Genomic DNA, 18,389 nt, shown 5'->3' with positions numbered 1-18,389 from the left:
TGCTTCTGTATTACATTTATTTTAAAGCACAATCTTAAATATGATCTTTTAAAATTAAAAGGTTGTTTAAATTCATTCTTTAAAGTTTTAATTAAATTCAAATATTCTTCCTAGAAGTCTACTGTATCGGGATAATATCTGATGCCCGACGATAGAAATGATTTTGGTTGAATTTAACCTAAAGTACTATTTATATATGTATATAAGTATTCCATGTTTCAAAGTTTAAAGCAAAAACTTGTACTTAGTCATCTTAGATCTCAATAATGCAAAAAAAGATTCAAGCAACATTTTTGCCCATCCGACACACAATGTTTTAAGAAATCGGTATGTTTTTAGAATGAACTGTAAATATTTAATTTGATTTTAAAACAATCCAAAAGTGAAGGTGTCCGTGTGTTTGAAGCCTCACGACTCGTATGTAACTCAGAACGAGGGCTCAACATTGCTCTTGTTTAGTTTAAGTCGTATCTTTGAGAAAATCACACATTTTCAGAGAGAGAGATCAGATGTTCCTCTTTGTTGCTCCCATGAAAAAATGTATCTTGAGTGAATATTTAATTTTACTAATTTCAAAATATGTTATTCTAAACTTCAAATAAAAAAGTGATCATATGTTGTCATACTATTTTGCTGTGCCTCAACTCTGCATCTGACATTCTGTACTATCTATGATATAGAATGGCTTTTATAAGTTGGCATTTGTCACTGTGGAAACATACCCTTTACTGAAAATATACAAAAATATATAACATCGGTTATCTACTTACAATTTTAAGTACTGGTAGGTCACATTTTCTGACACGAAATTCATTCAGGCATTCGTCTTCTTCCATGTAATCAAGGTTAAAAGGCAAGTATTGCTTACAAGGTAAATCTAGGTTTTTAGACTTATTCACATCATACAAGAGTAAAAACTCTTCTTCTGACAACAGATTATTATTTAATGCCAAAAGCAACGCTTCTCTTGCTTTTTTTGAAGGACATTTTTTGTATTTAAATAAATTAGTAAATGCCGCATTGTTTACGATTGCTTAGTGATTTTTACGTTCTCGGCTACGGCGGTGTGACAGCATACTTCCGGTCGCCGTAGCCGTTCCATTCGCAGCTGTTGCTTAAAGTCCCTTTTAACTCTTTGAGCGGTACGGTCCCACATAAGGGATTGAGAACAGTCAGAGACGTCACATAACTGCCATATTCAAACTGTGCTTTCGTGCTTTGGCTGCGAGACGGACACGCGCAGCACTTGTCATATATCACAGCTATGCAGTGTTTTCAGCCACAAAATATTTTTTTTAAGGTTTCAGACATTTAAATATGCATAAGCACCAGTAAAAATACATTTAGAGTTTGTAAAATACACACTGATGTCAGAGATCAATGGACGCAGCTATAACATCTGGGAAATGCCGCAGGTACGTAAGCCAATGGCTTTTATAGACAGTACCAATCAATGACGCAAAATGCCCGCCCTAGCAATTAAATTCATCAATATATCAATTTATATTCAGGGGCGCAACTGTACATTTGCTGAGGGGTATGCAAGATCATGGTTGGCGCCCCCCCTAGCCTACCTTGTGTTTTGTCTACTTGTGACTTTAATGAATATGACATTGATCAATTGATATGATCAATTAATCCAGAAAATCCAAAGGATTCACATTTTCTCACATTTTTCAATATTCTTGCCACTCTATATCCCCTAACCCTCACACACAGAAAACTTCCTGCATTTTACTGTCGATTTAACACGTTAATTAGATTAATTAATTGCGATTAAAAAAAAAAAAAAAAAAAAAAACTTTAAATTTTTTAATGCACTTGCCCCGCCCTAAACCTATGTAGGTCATCTGATGAGGAATATAATGCAGGGCAACAGCTCACTATGCGATGGATAGAGCTTACAGAATGCAGTTAGAATGGCCATAAAACTCAAGATACTGGAGCAAAAATGCCCCTTATTGAGTTTTTGTCTCATATTTATCATATGAGTTAAGCAGTAACGGATTTCTATATAACACGAGTGCTGTTTTTGTCCCAAATAAAATGAGTGCAACATGCAATACTTATTTTATACGTAAGTTTAAAATAAGTTTATATTGTGTTATTTTAGACAAAATATTGTCTGGTTTGTTGAAACTATAAAGACAAAGCAGAACTGTTCGTCTCCACGCAACACACAGCAGTGTTTCATTTCTGAATCTGTTTTGAACGTAACAAAAGTGTTTCAGCGGATCATTCATAAAAGACTTGAAGCGGCGCTACACACTGACCGACCGGTGTAAGACATCAAAGACTTACAGTGATAATGATAGGTTACGCTTACCAATTTCTTGTTATCCACATGGACATCGATGTCCTCATTTTAAGACACTGTTTTTCATTTTGCGTTTTCTGTTTTCTGTTCTGCGCCCCAGAAACGCTTCCCTCCTCTGTCCATTTTGGACATGTGACTGTCCGTAACAGAGCAACGGCTCTTGTCGAAATGGTGAGCAGTTGATATCACTTGAATTTAAAATGCTAAACAAACATTATTTTTCAACAAACATCATTTTTAAATTTATTTTAAACGTTTTATTCAAAAAGATTTTCAAAGACGTTTTGGCACAATGGCGCCCCCCTCCGTGCGGCGCCCCTATGCACTGCATATACTGCATACCCCGTTTTTGCGCCACTGATCAAGTTAATATAGTATCTGGTAAGGACATGTTATATTAATAATGCAATCAATCAGTCAATAAATAAAGTTTAACTCACTTGCATCTGGTCCATTGATGAAGCCATGTCTAATCGTGTTACAACAGGCGTCCAATCACAACAGACTTCCGGAAAACTGAATTGATGAATGAAATTTGAGGTAAAGAATATACAGTAACAAGAAGCGACACCCAATAGAACATCTTATTGCAACACCGGCGCCCAGCAGCGGCCCTGCGTTTCCGCCATTTTGCAAAGCAGTTCTTGTTCAAAGGCTTTTAGCTCTAACTCCCTGTGACCCTATAAAGGATTAATAGATTATTATTATTATAATACAAATATATTTAATATTGAACTAGTCACTATTTAATTTACTTTTTTTTTTTTTTTACTATTGTTTAATTGTATCAAGGGATTCCATTTCCTGAATTGGGTCCAGGTAGGAAGTAGGAATACTATGGAAGTCAATGGTGGCCCAAAGCGGCCAGGTTACAAACTTTCTTCAAAATATCTTCCTTTGTGTTCAACAGAACATTATAACAAGAAATGTATACAGGTTTGGAACAAGGGTGAGTAAATGATGACAGAATTTTCATTTTGGGTGAACTATCCCTTTAATTCAACTTCCATAGGAATTAACTAAAAACATGAAACTACCAGAATCTTTAAAAAAATAAAAAAATAAATAAAAGTGATACAGATTATTTAGTCAAACTGCCCAGCACTACCATCAGATTGTGCAGGATGATGTACATGACCTTCACACTGCCTTTTCTCTCCTCTTTGCCTTAATTTAGTTCACCCTAGGACTGGGTATCGATATAGGTGTCCCAATTCAATTCACAATGCTTGTAATTTTAATTATTTGGTTTTTTTATTTATTTTTTGACTGTTTACTTGTCTTTAATCTTTGAAATTTATATTGGTACACTTATTTGTGGTATTGAAATTTTGTGGTGGGGAGAGTGAAAACTGAATCGGGACACCTGTCTCGATACCCACCCTATTTCCCAGTTATCTTTCATTTCTTTCAGAAGAATGGATGAATTTGTGTTGTGTAATCAGAAACCTAAACTAAACATTAGGCTTCAAGCTAATGAATTAACGTAATGTTTAATGTGACAAACTCATGTGTTTAATGTGTGATGTTTCCCCAGATATGGAACGAGAAGAGGGTGAGTAATTAATGACAATCTTAATTTTTGGGTGAACTAACCCTTTAAGGCTAACGATTAATTGATTATTAATTTAAACAACAATTGGGAGAGCTGCATTCAGAATTCATTTGGCTCAAAAATCTTTAAATGGGTATGACGCCTCTGTCTGTAGGAGCTGCTACAAAATGCATTGTGCATAATATTGTATACCTTGACACTTGTGTAGTTTGAAGAGTCAAACTTTCCAGTGCCATTTGGCCTTATGTTTGCCTTAAGGTGGGTGAGCTCCACATGATCTCTGACATAAAACACCACCAACGCTTCATCTCTCCATAATGAGACCTCATGGAGTTTGGATCCACACCTCAGACTAAGGTCCAGGATAGGAAAACTGGGCTCGAGTCATCCTGGTCACTTGCACTTGAAAAATGACAGTGTTACAGATGAGGACTGTCAGCATCCTACCTGCTGTAGTTTGTCTCCATGCCTCTAGAGGTCCCCTGTGTTCCCCTCTGCCTTAGTTTTTCCACATGGATCCTTGTTAGCATTATCCAGGTCACCTGTGCCTTGTTTCTCCTAGGGTATTTTAGTTGTGTTTTTTCCCCTTGTTCCTCACTTGGTTTTTGAGTCTTGGCCGCGTGCTTCCTGCTTTGTCTCTCCAAGTCTTTCCAAGCTATCTCAAGTAAGGTGTTCTGAGTTATTTGGTTATTAATGTTCTCTAGTTTTGTTTTCTCCCCTCGTGGAGTTTTTATTTTCCCATGTGGTTTTTTCCATTATCTCTTATGTTATTAATACCTCTGTCTGAGAAGAACTTTTGTTGGATTTTTGCTTGAAAATACTTTTTTTTTATTAAATCTACATTGCCTGGAGTTCTGCCTTGAGTGTTTCGTTTGGGTCCAACATCACAGTCTCTGTGGCCTTGTGGCAGATATCTCAACCACCACACCAGAGACCCGAGTTCTAGCCCGGCTTGTGACAGAAAAACCAAGTCACTCATGGACCCAGAGACACTCGGTTCCAAGGATCTGTTGGCGGTGATTGCTCAACACGAGGCATCTTTTCAGCGCCATGAAGCCGTTCTCAGCCGACAAGAAGAGCTAATGGCCAAACACTCTCAACTCCTGGCCGATGTGATGAGTTCCATCCGCCAGCTCTTTGAACGCCTCCCTGGTTCTTCACCTTCCTCTGTATCACCTCAGAGTGGCGACAGGCCTTCTCCCGTGGTGGAGCCCCGACTGCCACCTCCAAAACCCTTCACTGGAGATCCCAGTTCCTGCCAGGGTTTCCTCACCCAGTGCTCCCTCACCTTCGAGCTCCAACCCTCAAGTTTTCCCACAGACCGCTCCAAGATTGCTTACATTATTACCCTTCTCTCTGACAAGGCGCTCTCTTGGGCCTCCGCAGTGTGGCAATCTCAGGGTGCCTGTTGTGAGTCCTACGCGGCATTTGTGGAAGAGTTCAAGCGAGTGTTTGATCATCCTGTCAGTGGTCGGGAGTCTTCCAAGCGCCTACTCACTCTCCGTCAGGGTTCCCGTAGCACAGCAGATTTTGCCATTGAGTTTCGGACCATAGCGGCAAAGAGCGGATGGAACGATGAGGCACTGAGGGTCTGCTTTCAGGGAGGGTTGTCTGAGCCCCTTCAAGATGAGTTAGCCACTCGAGAACCAGCTGAGGATCTCGAGTCCCTCATAGCAATGGCCATCCGCCTAGACAATCGCCTGAGAGAGCGGAGGGCGGCTCGCCGCAAGGAGTCTCAGTCCCAAGTTCCTCTGAGCAGGTCTGTTTCTCCAGTTTGTATTCCTTCGTCCAGAGGTTCCCCAGCTCCTGAACAGCTCCATGATTCCCCGGAGGACATGCAGTTGGGCCGTTCCAGGCTTTCTCCCAACGAGAGGGAACGTCGCATGAGGGAGCGTCGTTGCCTTTACTGCGGTGCTTCCGGCCACTTCCGCTCCACTTGCCCCGAGCTTTCGGGAAACGCCTGTCCCCGCCCAGCAACAGGAGGGCTGTGATGGGGAAGATTAGAGCTCCTCCTGCTAACGCCGTCCTAGCTGTTCCAGCTACCTTGGCCTGGGAGGGCCACCAGCATCTGGTCCAGGCTATGATTGATTCTGGTGCCGCAGGCAACTTCCTGGATCTAACCTTGGCTAAGGAACTTAAGATCCCTACCCAACTTCTTCCTCACCCCCAGGCAGTTACCGCTTTGGATGGCAGACCTCTGGAACCGGGCAAAGTAACAGAGGCCACTCAGTCCCTGCAACTTACTATCTGTCAACACCAGCAGGAGGAGACCTTCTATCTTATTGACTCCCCCGAGTACCCTATTATCCTGGGTCATCCTTGGCTGCGAAGACATAATCCCCATATCGACTGGCTCACTAGCACCATTCTAAGCTGGGGTTCCACTTGCCAACTCACCTGCCTGCGTCAGAGTCCCCCAGCTCCTAGTTCTGAGTTTCAAGAGTCTGTCGACCTGTCCCGAGTCCCTAGTGTTTATCATCAGTTCAAGGCAGTGTTCAGCAAGTCCCGGGCTACCTCCTTACCACCTCACCGCACTTACGACTGTGCTATTGATCTGCTCCCTGGCTCCTGCCCTCCCAGGGGTCGGATCTTCTCCTTATCTCCCCCCGAGCGCTCGGCTATGGATACCTACATTAAGGAGTCTGTGGCAGCTGGCATCATCCGTGCCTCTACTTCCCCGGCTGGGGCGGGTTTCTTCTTTGTTGAGAAGAAAGACGGGGGTCTTAGGCCTTGTATTGATTACCGGGGCCTCAACAAGATCACGGTTAGGAATCGATACCCCCTACCTCTCATGGCCACGGCTTTTGAGCTGCTTCAAGGGGCTTCCATTTTTAGTAAACTGGATCTCCGCAATGCTTACCATCTTGTGCGTATCCGGCAGGGGGACGAATGGAAGACTGCCTTCAACACCCCCACGGGCCACTATGAGTATCTCGTGATGCCGTTCGGGCTCACCAATGCCCCCGCAGTGTTCCAAGCACTGATTAATGACGTTCTCCGGGACCTGCTTAATCAATTCGTCTTTGTATACCTGGACGATATCCTCATTTTCTCAAGGTCACTGGAGGAGCATGAGGGGCATGTTAGCAGGGTTCTCCAGAGACTCCTTGACAATCATCTCTACGTAAAGCCCGAGAAGTGTGATTTTCATGTTACCCAGGCTCAGTTTCTCGGGTTCATCGTCACTCCTGGCCACCTGGAGATGGACCCTAAGAAGGTTGAGGCAGTTCACAACTGGCCCATACCTGCCACAGTCAAGGAGGTTCAACGTTTCATTGGCTTTGCGAACTTCTATAGGAGGTTCATTAAGAATTTCAGCTCTGTGGTGGCCCCCTTGACGGCGCTTACCAAGGGAGGAGGAGCCAAGATTCACTGGGGTCCAGAGGCAGCAGGGGCTTTCGAGGATCTCAAGCGCCGCTTCACTTCCGCTCCCATTCTTGTGATCCCTGACCCAGAAAAACCTTTCGTGGTGGAGGTGGACGCCTCAGAGGTGGGGGTAGGGGCCATCCTATCTCAGAGGGGTGAGGATGGAAAGTTACACCCTTGCGCCTTCATGTCCCGCCGCCTGTCGGATGCTGAGCGCAACTACCACGTGGGGGATCGTGAATTGCTCGCGGTAAAACTTGCCTTGGAGGAGTGGCGCCACTGGCTCGAGGGGGCTCAGCACCCTTTCCAGGTTCTTACAGACCACAAGAACCTAGAATATCTCCAGCAGGCTAAGCGGTTAAACACTCGGCAAGCTCGATGGTCTCTGTTTTTTAATCGATTCCAGTTTCTCCTATCTTACAGACCCGGCACCAAGAACGTCAAGCCGGATGCCTTGTCTCGAGCCTACTCTCCCGAGACACAAGAGAAGCCTTTGACATCGATTATTCCGAGGTCTAGGATTGTCGCGCCCCTTCAGTGGGAACTGGAAAGGGTGGTGCGAGAGGCCCTTGCCCGTGAGCCCGATCCAGGAGGTGGTCCCGCTGGACGCCTGTTCGTTCCTCTATCTGCCCGGGCCCAGGTCTTGCAGTGGGGTCATGAGTCTCCCTTGACTTGCCATCCAGGAACTGCTCGCACACTTGACTTCCTCCAGCGGCGGTTTTGGTGGCCGTCCATCAAAAATGACGTTAAGGTCTATGTGGAGGCCTGCCCCGTGTGCAATCAAGGAAAGTCTACACGTCAGCGTCCTCAAGGACTGCTCCGTCCCTTACCTGTCCCCCGCAGGCCATGGTCGCACCTTTCTCTGGACTTTGTTACGGGACTCCCACCATCCCAGGGCAACACAGTCATCCTGGTGGTTGTAGACCGGTTCTCTAAAGCTGCCCGGTTCATTCCCCTGCCCAAGCTGCCTACGGCCAAGGAGACTGCAGAGCTCCTCATGAACCATGTCTTCCGGATATTCGGTATTCCCCTGGACATTGTCTCCGACCGAGGTCCCCAGTTCTCGTCCCGGTTCTGGGGAGCCTTCTGCAGGCTTATTGGGGCCACTGCCAGCCTATCATCTGGGTTCCATCCAGAGTCTAATGGCCAGACGGAACGGATTAATCAGGATCTGGAGACCACTCTGCGGTGTATGGCGGCCAGTAATCCCACGTCTTGGGCCACCTATATCATTTGGGCTGAATATGCCCACAACACCCTCCAGTCCTCGGCCACTGGACTATCCCCCTTTGAATGCCAGTTTGGATATACCCCTCCATTATTCCCCGAGGAACAGGCGCAAGTTGGTGTTCCCTCAGCCCAGCGCTTTGTCCAACGCTGTCGGCTAACGTGGAGGAAGGCTAGGCATACCCTCCTTCGGACCTCCCAGAGATACCAAAGTCAGGCTAATCGCCGCCGCCGGACAGCCCCTAATTTCCGAGCCGGTCAAAGAGTTTGGCTAGCTACGAAGAACCTGCCCCTCCGGGTCGAGTCCAAGAAACTTTCCCAGAAATACATTGGCCCTTTTCGCATAGCAAGGAAAGTTAACCCTGTTTCTTATCGTTTATTTCTCCCTCGTTCCCTTAGAATTAACCCCACGTTTCATGTCTCATTACTAAAACCTGTCTTGTCTTCTCCCTTTGCCCCCCCACACAGACCCCCTCCACCTCCCAGGATCATCAACGGCCAGCCAGCCTACACGGTACACCGGATACTGGACTCCCGGAGGGTCCAGAACTCACTTCAGTATCTGGTGGACTGGGAGGGCTACGGGCCGGAGGAGCGCTCCTGGGTTCCAGCCAAAGACATCCTGGACCCAAGTTTGATCCGAGAATTTCGCACCCGGAGGCCGGGGTGTTCTGGAAGGAACGTCAGGAGCCGTTCCTAGAGGAGGGGGTCCTGTCAGCATCCTACCTCCTGTAGTTTGTCTCCATGCCTCTAGAGGTCCCCTGTGTTCCCCTCTGCCTTAGTTTTTCCACATGGATCCTTGTTAGCATTATCCAGGTCACCTATGCCTTGTTTCTCCTAGGGTATTTTAGTTGTGTTTTTTCCCCTTGTTCCTCACTTGGTTTTTGAGTCTTGGCCGCGTGCTTCTTGCTTTGTCTCTCCAAGTCTTTCCAAGCTATCTCAAGTAAGGTGTTCTGAGTTATTTGGTTATTAATGTTCTCTAGTTTTGTTTTCTCCCCTCGTGGAGTTTTTATTTTCCCATGTGGTTTTTTCCATTATCTCTTATGTTATTAATACCTCTGTCTGAGAAGAACTTTTGTTGGATTTTTGCTTGAAAATACTTTTTTTTTATTAAATCTACATTGCCTGGAGTTCTGCCTTGAGTGTTTCGTTTGGGTCCAACATCACAGTCTCTGTGGCCTTGTGGCAGATATCTCAACCACCACACCAGAGACCCGAGTTCTAGCCCGGCTTGTGACAAGGACAATACCAGAGTGTTTTTCAGTCCTGGTCCAGGAACCCCCAACACTGAATATTTCCAGTGTATTCCTTATATTGTATTCCCACTCAAGGTTAATTGAAGGTGTTACGGGACTCAAGGACCATGACTGAGAAACACAAGTACAATAGCTTACAGTTGCCTAGGGGTAAGTAATCAGAATAATGTACAAGATATTCATTTATGGTCTTAAATTCACTCACTTTTTCAATCTTTCCCTCCAGACTAAGATGACCGGTGTTTGAGAAAATGTCTTCACCAGTCATGCATTGGGAAGGGGGTAGAGGGCCTCCTTAGCAGCTCTTTCTGCTGACTCCGCTACAGCCAATGGAGCGGTTCTGAATGTTCTTGTGTGCGAGTGACAAACAATATTTTCTGGAGAGGGTGTAGTTCTTGATTACGTACGACCCACCCTTTTCAAATTCTGGGTCGCTACCATTTTTGATTGACATATATACGCTGTGTCCATCGGTGAGTACACGTTGTGGTCGTCTTGTGTGTGCCTATGTTTATTTTATTTTGATGTGACACAAAAGTCAAAGCTCTTTGGCTTTTGCAGGTTGCAACACAAGTGGTGTTTGATGACTATAGGGGGTTGACATCCTAAGACAAGTGCAACAGTAAAAAAAGTTAAAGAAAATAAATAAATAAATAAAAATACAAAATCACTATTATAATCTGTCCTTTCAGAGACTGTCCAACTATGTCATTAAGTAATTTCTGTCACAAAAATCATTCAAAACATAACTGTATCAAAACACTATTACTATTACTAAATTTTCTTTATAAATTCCTATTACTGTACTATATTGCATTATTTATTTTTGTTTTCTTTATAATATTGTTATATCTTTTGTGTAAGGGCAGCCTCAGACAGAGTTGGTTGTTTTTTCTTCTTCTTCTTTTTTTTTTTACTTCATAGGAATTAATTTTATTTACGTAGTTCATGTTCACGTAGTTGATTTATTTATTGAAAGTCATAATAAGGTAACTCTTTGTCACAAGAAATTTTAATCAACAGCTTTCAATTAATAAATTACATTAATTTCTTGTGAAGTAAAAAATTTACCTCAGAAAATGGAAAGTGGCAAAAGGGCAGCCTCTGACAGGATTCATTTTTTTAACTGAACATTTTTAACTTCTCCTTTTTCACAGGAATTTATTGAACTATCCTGTCAGGCACTGGGAAAGTCTTATTTGGAATGTCTTAATATTTAAAATTAATTTCATATAATTTATTGTGAAATTTAGTAAATACATTCTATATATTCCATCTCACCTCTTAAACTGTTGATTTTATCGCCGTTGTCATGAGAAATTGAAGGCGTTTCTCAATACTGTTGTATTATATTAAGAAAATGCAATTACCCTGCCTCCTTGTTTAGATTTTGGATATCTGTTGCCGCACATTTGGCCAATGTATTAAATATTAGGTATTGTTTACAATATTATTGTTATTTATATGTGTTTGTTTCTAAGAAATGCAGGGCTCAACGCTAAGGTTTTTTCTAGTCAAGTCACATTTATTTATATAGCGCTTTTTACAATGTAGATTGTGTCAAAGCAGCTTTACATTGATAACTGGTACATTATTTGGCTGCACAGCAGCTCTTAAAGAATAGTGTCAATGCAGGCAGATCAAAGCACTGTTGAATATCAAATGTCAAGTCAAATGTCAAGTGTCCCCAACTAAGCAAGCCAAAGGCGACAGCGGCAAGGAACCCAAACTCCATCAGGTGACAGGTCGGGCCAGTCGTTCAAATTTTTACTTGCCCCGCCAAAATTTTCACTTGCCCCAAAACAAAAAAATTAATAAAGTAAAAGAAAAGAAAAGAAAATGGGCATATAAAATAAGCCTGGTTATTGTTTTTGTTGTTTTTGATACATGTAACCTTAATAAATAAGGTTATGACACCAAAAGCTACTAGATTAACTCACTTATATTTTAAATATTGTTAGACGAAACAGTAATAAAATAGTAACAAATAATCAAATTATGAGTAATAGCAAAAATAAATAAAACAGAACATATAAATTAAATAAACTGTGCTTTTCAAGTTTTTCATGTAGGTTTAAAGAGAAGATTTTCAGGTACAGAAATTGTAATCTAATGTATAACTATAGAATAGATTAAACTTTATTAAAGTTAATCAGTCAAGAGCAGTTACAGATGCATAAATAATGTTTTGAAATGTTGAAAATATAAAACGTTAAATACTGTTATTGAAATGATTTATAAAATGAAAAGACACTTTAAATGTGAAATTAAACCCGCCAGTAGGTGGCAGCGAACGTCAATGAGATTCAACCAAGATTCAACCGATTCATTCAAACGTCTGATTCATTCAGGAAGTGTTGCTCAGAGACGCAAAACAATGCTGTGGACTTTGGAACTATTTTCATTGGCGAAATAGAGTGAAACAAGTGATGTGGTGTCTAAATGTAAGTCACTTGATATTAAGTTGTTGTTCATTAAACTGTACGCTGAATAAAATCATTATCACATTTGTAATCATGCTGATATTTGGAGAAAAACGGCGCTGTTTGTTTAATATTGGTTAACTGTATTAAATTATATAAATATAAAAAAAGATAAACAGGGTCATTTTTGCCCCTTATCTTTAATTCTGGGGCATTCTAAATGCATTTTAATAGACTAAATCACGCAGTGAAAGCGTACACTAAATATGCACGCGCACTAGTCTAACCTAACTGTTACTAGACTACGTCACGTAGTGCATGCGTACTCTCAATGGATGTGTTTAATGATTAAATAACGTTAAATAACCACGCTGTTCTGAACCTACAATAAAACACGCATTTGTTGATGATTTTAAAAAATATTTATTAGGCAAAAAACGTATTTCTAATTTATTATATCAATTACAACTTTTAATTAATTATAAAAATCCATATTAACACAACTCCATAACATATATTTTAACAAAACAATACACTTTAATAACATACATTTAATTTAAATAAACAATTACACCCTCCCTGGAGTCAAGTGTTGGAAATCTTTGATAAATTTCTCCGCCTCTGCTTCCGTTGGAGACGGCAGGACGGGATTCCTCATGGCTGAAGCTGCATGTAAAAAACAAACAAACAAATAAAAACACTTTATTTTTTAAAACGAATAAATCTGTCAAAGATAGCCAATCAGCGAGTTCACAGGTGCGTCAAACTCTTCCTGCGCGAGTCTACTGACGCGTGTCCTGACGAGTTGTGAGGGAAAATGTGCTTAAGGTAAGTATAAAACAAATATATTTTAATACTAATTGTCGTTATGTTGATTGAATTGATCATGATAATCTGTTAGTTAGCTACTAACGAGCGAGTTGTGCCCGTTTCTGTGGTTGGGCAACGACACTCAACTGATCGGTTAACCCAAGGTCCGGTAAACAAGCCATTATATTTGCTAATTATTTTTGAAAATGGCACTTTGCTGTTGGTATTACCACATGTTTGATTATGTTTGACTCATGAACATGTTAGCCAAGTACCTTTTTAACTTAACGCTGTAATTTCCCACCATTGGATCTAATGCATGTACAACATTTGAACTTACCGGTTAACAGTGACCCGATGTTTGTCTTTCTGATCCCCCGCTCGTCTCCTCTCCCACACCAGTTCAGTTGGCGGGCGACATTAGTGCTGAAGACCTTGGAGCAGATTCTCCAGACGGTCTTCTTCATTGTTGGCCCGCCGCTGATGGATAATCTGTTCACCTTCAACAGGTACATTAAAATACGTTTTAGCAAAGAATTGGACCTCTTCTGTACTGTACTAAACACTAGTACCCGTCAAAAGTTTGGAATAATTAATCTTTTGTAATGTTTTTGAAAGTCTGTTCATGTTCACCGATTGCATTGATTTGATACAAAATTTAGTCCATCAGTAAACATTTTTATATTATATTCATATGAACGGTTTTCTATTTTGAAAAGCAATTCCTGCTCTGCAAAGCTGAATTTTCAGCAGCATATATCCAAGCATAAAAATGGCTTATTAGAATGTCATGTGACACTGAAGACTGGAGTAATGATGCTGAAAATCAAGCTTTGATCAGAATAATTGACATTTTACAATATATTCAAATGGAAAAGTTATTTAAAATAGTAATTATATTTAAAGGAACACTCCACTTTTTTTGAAAATAGGCTCATTTTCCAACTCCCCTAGAGTTAAACAGTTGAGTTTCACCGTTTTCGAATCCATTCAGCCGATCTCCGGGTCTGGCGGTACCACTTTTAGCATAGCTTAGCATAGTTCATTGAATCTGATGAGACCGTTAGCATCTCGTTAAAAAATGACCAAAGAGTTTCAATATTTTTCCTATTTAAAACTTGACTCTTCTGTAGTTACATTGTGTACTAAGACCGACGGAAAAAGAAAAGTTGTGATTTTCTAGGCCGATATGGCTAGGAACTATACTCTCATTCTGGCGTAATAATCAAGGAGTTTTGCTGTCGTACCATGGCTGCAGCAGGCGCAATGATATTATGCAGCACCTCTCACAAATGTCTCCATGGTTGCAAGCCACGCTCCCTGTGCAAGCAGGGGTCACAGGCGCTGCGTAATATCATGAAATGGATTTGAAAACGGTAAAACTCAACTGTTTAACTCTAGGGGAGTTGGAAAATGAGCCTGTTTTCAAAAAAAGTGGAGTGTTCCTTTAACTGTTAATGTTTTCAAAATCTTCATTTCAAACTTTTGGCAAGTAGCATGTAAACATACACACTTCATTTCATTAGTAGTTGTAGGTGGACAATTCCATTTCTTACCATTCTCTGCAGAAACCCTCTGTCTGACAGACTTTGTTCCAGCCGGTCTAGATCCTCAGTGGATGCAAGCGGAAAGATGCCATCTTCTTCATCATTTTGCACTGCCACTGGGGGTAAAAAGCGCCTGTTTCCCACTAGAGACTGGACCAGTGAAGTCAGGTGGTTGATCTTCAGGTCCATTTTCTCTAGTGTTTCTAGAATTGCCTTTTCTACAGCTGCAGTACAGAAGAACATTTAATTTGGCATGTAGTTTTGATTAATAAAATAATGCATTTTACAGTTTTTTTTTTTTAAGTTGATAAATAACTTACATGTACATTGATTTGGTACAAGACTCAAGACTGGATTTTCCCGTCTCACGCCAGAAGTACCTGTAAGTAAAAATTTACTGTGAGGTTTTCAATGTTTTGTGACAATGTTTTCATTGTCACGTGTGCCTCTGACTTGGTGGATGTTACCAACAACATGTCTGGGTTAAAAAAGATATTGAAAAATAATCACCAACAATCAACTATATTATATATTATATTAGGTGTGTGAGAATCTGGAAAGTGTGAATCAAAAAGAATACTTTCAAAGCAGAAGCAATATATATATGGTAGGCTTATGTCTCAGCTTAGATTATACATTGTTTAACAGAGTTTAAGAACCAGACAACAACAGAGGGACTGTGTTCTAAAATGAAGAGGTATAAGAAGTACCTGGAGCCAGACACTACTTATCTGTTGCCAAAGACAACAAGATTTAGATCAAACACTTACAGTTTCAACAATGATGCACCTGGACCATCTAACAATGACAGTTTTTATGGGCATCCTGAACTAGATCACAGAAACCGTGTACATGGCATTGAAGGACATGGTGAGGAAGAAGTGAGACAAACAAAGTATGTGATGGAGTTGAGCCAGAGGAACAAAACAGCATAAATGGCACTGAAGTAGATAATGCGGAAGAAAGTGAGACAAAAGAAGCAAGCGATGGAGAAGCAATGGAATTAGAGGAAGGAAACTGCGTAGATGGTGACAGTGAAACGGCAAGTGATGGGGAAGTCACTGAAGCCGATGAAAGTGACGAAGGCAGTGATGTTGAGGAACATGATGATGGAGGAGAAGAAAGCCAGTCATTTGCACATGATACGGGTCCAAAATTTGATGAAAACCTAAATGTCCCAATATGCAGATTTCTCTCAATTACAAAGGCTGAACTCCTCCTGCTGCTCATAACATTCACACTAAAGCACAATTTAGCATTTGCACTGCTCGACCTTTTGAAATTGATTCATTTAGTTTTCTCTAAAACGGTGCTGCCGGCCAGTAAGCACAAGCTTAGTGAGGTGTTCACACACTTCAGCCAGAGAACAGAACTACATTTCCTTTGTACATTCTGTCAGTCATATCTTGCAAGTCATAAAAAAAGATAATCAGAGGAAACACTGTGTGTGTTCACACTGTAACAAGACTTTACCAGTGGATTTACAGGTTAAGTCACTCCTTGAAAATGACAACTTAAGAAATTCACTCAATTTTAGATTTACAAGAGCAACACCAGAGAATGTACTCAGGGACATTTATGATGGTGATATGTACAAAGAGCTCTCGCACCCAGGTGCAATTCTGCACAATAAGGATAACCTTTCATACGTGTTCAATTCAGACGGAAGTCCCTTGTACAAAGCCTCAGGTACATCAATCTGGCCAATACAGCTGGCTATAAATGAAATTCCACCTGCCGAACGTAGAAAAAATGTGATACTTGCTGGTTTGTGGCATGGGAAAGGGGAACCACGGATGGATATATTTCTTATATAAAAAAAACTGGTTGTAGATGGAGTAATGTGGTGGAACAAAATCACAAATTCATGGATAAAAAGTAAACTGGTAGGGCTTTGCTGTTGAGTGGACTCTGTTGCTAGACCCATGATGCAAAACCTCACCCAGTTTAATGGCTACTATGGTTGTGGGTTTTGTTACCATCCAGGAGAATATATCTGTGGAGCAGTCAGGTACCCTGTTAGTGAAGAGCAACACGCTGACAGAAATGATCAGAAATGATCCATGACATGGAGGAGGCAGTTAGCGGTGGGCAACCACTCAGAGGGGTTAAGGGCCTATCACCATTGGTCAATTTACCATATTTTGATGTGGTTTATATATTTGTGCCAGATTATATGCATTGTGTTTTACTTGGCGTGACTAAACAATTGTCAAAGTTGTGGCTGGAGGAATCTGGTAGTGAGTTCTACATTGGCTCTCCAGACAATCAACGTGTTGTCTAAAATAAAACCCCCTCAGTATATTCGCAGACTTCCCAGGGATCTCAGTGAAAGAAAGCACTGGAAGGCTGCTGAGTGGAGAGCGCGGCTTCTTTTTTTATGCACTGCCTTGCCATTTTGGCAAGGCATCTTTGCCATTTTGCGCTATTAGTGCGAGCTGTTTACCTACTTTTGAGTGACAGCATTTCAAAAGATGATGTAAACACAGCAGACCAACTACTCCTTGAGTTTGTTTTTCGCTTTCAGATGCTGTATGGAGGAAAGTGTATGTCCACTTACTACAGCATTTGTCAGCGAGTGTGAAAAATTGGGGACCTCTTTGGGCGCATTCAGCATTTAATTTTGAAAATGGCAATGGAAAGCTTGTAAGACTTGTTAAAAATGCCAGGGGAGCAGCACTTCAAATTGTTAACAAGTTCATTATGAGTAGAACTCTTCCATTGTTAGCAAGCACAGACACAATCAGTGAGAGCACACTCCAGTTTTGTCGAGAAGTTACTGAAACAAACAGACTGAGGCATACTGACTCACTTGGTGAAGTCTGTTTTCTTGGCTCTGCTGAAATTTTGTCACTCAGTTTTGAGGAGGAAGTTGCTGTGAGGCAAATTGTTCAAAACATGCCTATAGGCCTTCAAAACAACTACAGTGTCAATTGACCTGACCGGTTTTTGGTAATCCGTGGAGTGAATGACCTCAGAGTTCACCATCAGTCAGCAGTAGATGTTAAACTCTGAGGTCATTCACTCCATGGATTACCAAAAACCAGGTTAAAATCAGGTCAATTGACACTGTAGTTGTTTTGAAGGATGGAACATTTGGCATTGTCGGTAAGATCGTAACTTTGAGAATTGAAGAGTCAGAGAGATGCCTTGTGCTGATAAAAGAAATCTGTCCAGTTGATGCACCACTTTTGGATAATAGAAGATCAAGGGTTTTTCTTCCTCATATTTTACTGTGCGCTTCTAATTTTGGTCAGTTACGGGCAGTTCCACCAACCGAAATTTAAAAAAAATGCTTGCACATTACCTTCACGAATGAAAAATACATCTGCATCTTTCCAAACACAATTGAAAGGGACATTTAATTGAATTGAAAATATGAACTTTATAACAGCACCACAAAATTATTGTAAAAAGTTAGGTTACATGTGTGATATTGTGTCACATGTGTTATGATATTCCACTTTATTACATATAGCTAGGTGCAAAAACAATTATTTTGAATAATTATAGTATGTTAGCATATATAGTATTTTACCTGATATTTAAAGCATTTAAAAGGTGAATATGTACTAATTTGTATTTGTACACTGTATTTTTTTTTCCAAAGTATGAATTATATTTTTTATAAATATCTTTTAAAAAATTATATTATAAATTTTATGTGTATATATGTGTGTATTTTATAAATATCTTTTAAAAAATTATATTTTTTAAATATCTGTTTAGCTATTTAAATTAGTGTTTAATTAAAATGGCATATTGTGCTGTATTCTGTGCTCTGTATTTTTATCTTGTGCATGAATTATAATCATTTTTAAATTTCGGTTTCATTATTTAATATCTGTTTGCCTAACTTGTTATTGAAAGTTTCATATATGCTATTTA

The 18,389-nt window shown here is 40.8% G+C and overlaps 1 protein-coding gene and 1 long non-coding RNA gene across 2 annotated transcripts; one reads left to right on the top strand and one right to left on the bottom strand.

The window, feature by feature from the left end:
• The first annotated feature begins 4,333 nt into the window (after nucleotides 1-4,333).
• Nucleotides 4,334-9,282, top strand: lrfn4b (leucine rich repeat and fibronectin type III domain containing 4b). The gene has a single exon (XM_051887056.1). It carries the CDS (start codon nucleotides 5,863-5,865, stop codon nucleotides 9,163-9,165), a length of 3,303 nt encoding a protein of 1,100 aa, XP_051743016.1. The 5' UTR covers nucleotides 4,334-5,862; the 3' UTR covers nucleotides 9,166-9,282.
• A 3,289-nt stretch (nucleotides 9,283-12,571) lies between these two features.
• LOC127508948 (uncharacterized) lies at nucleotides 12,572-14,924 on the bottom strand. The gene is made up of 4 exons (XR_007929024.1): nucleotides 14,822-14,924; nucleotides 14,511-14,725; nucleotides 13,295-13,454; nucleotides 12,572-12,810 (listed from the first exon to the last, which is right to left on the bottom strand). It is a non-coding gene; the product is annotated as an uncharacterized LOC127508948 (long non-coding RNA).
• Nucleotides 14,925-18,389: the final 3,465 nt, after the last annotated feature.

The sequence above is a fragment of the Ctenopharyngodon idella genome, chromosome 3 (assembly GCF_019924925.1).
Source record: "Ctenopharyngodon idella isolate HZGC_01 chromosome 3, HZGC01, whole genome shotgun sequence".
Classification (NCBI taxonomy): domain Eukaryota; kingdom Metazoa; phylum Chordata; class Actinopteri; order Cypriniformes; family Xenocyprididae; genus Ctenopharyngodon; species Ctenopharyngodon idella.
This window is presented reverse-complemented; position numbering and strand designations above follow the sequence as displayed.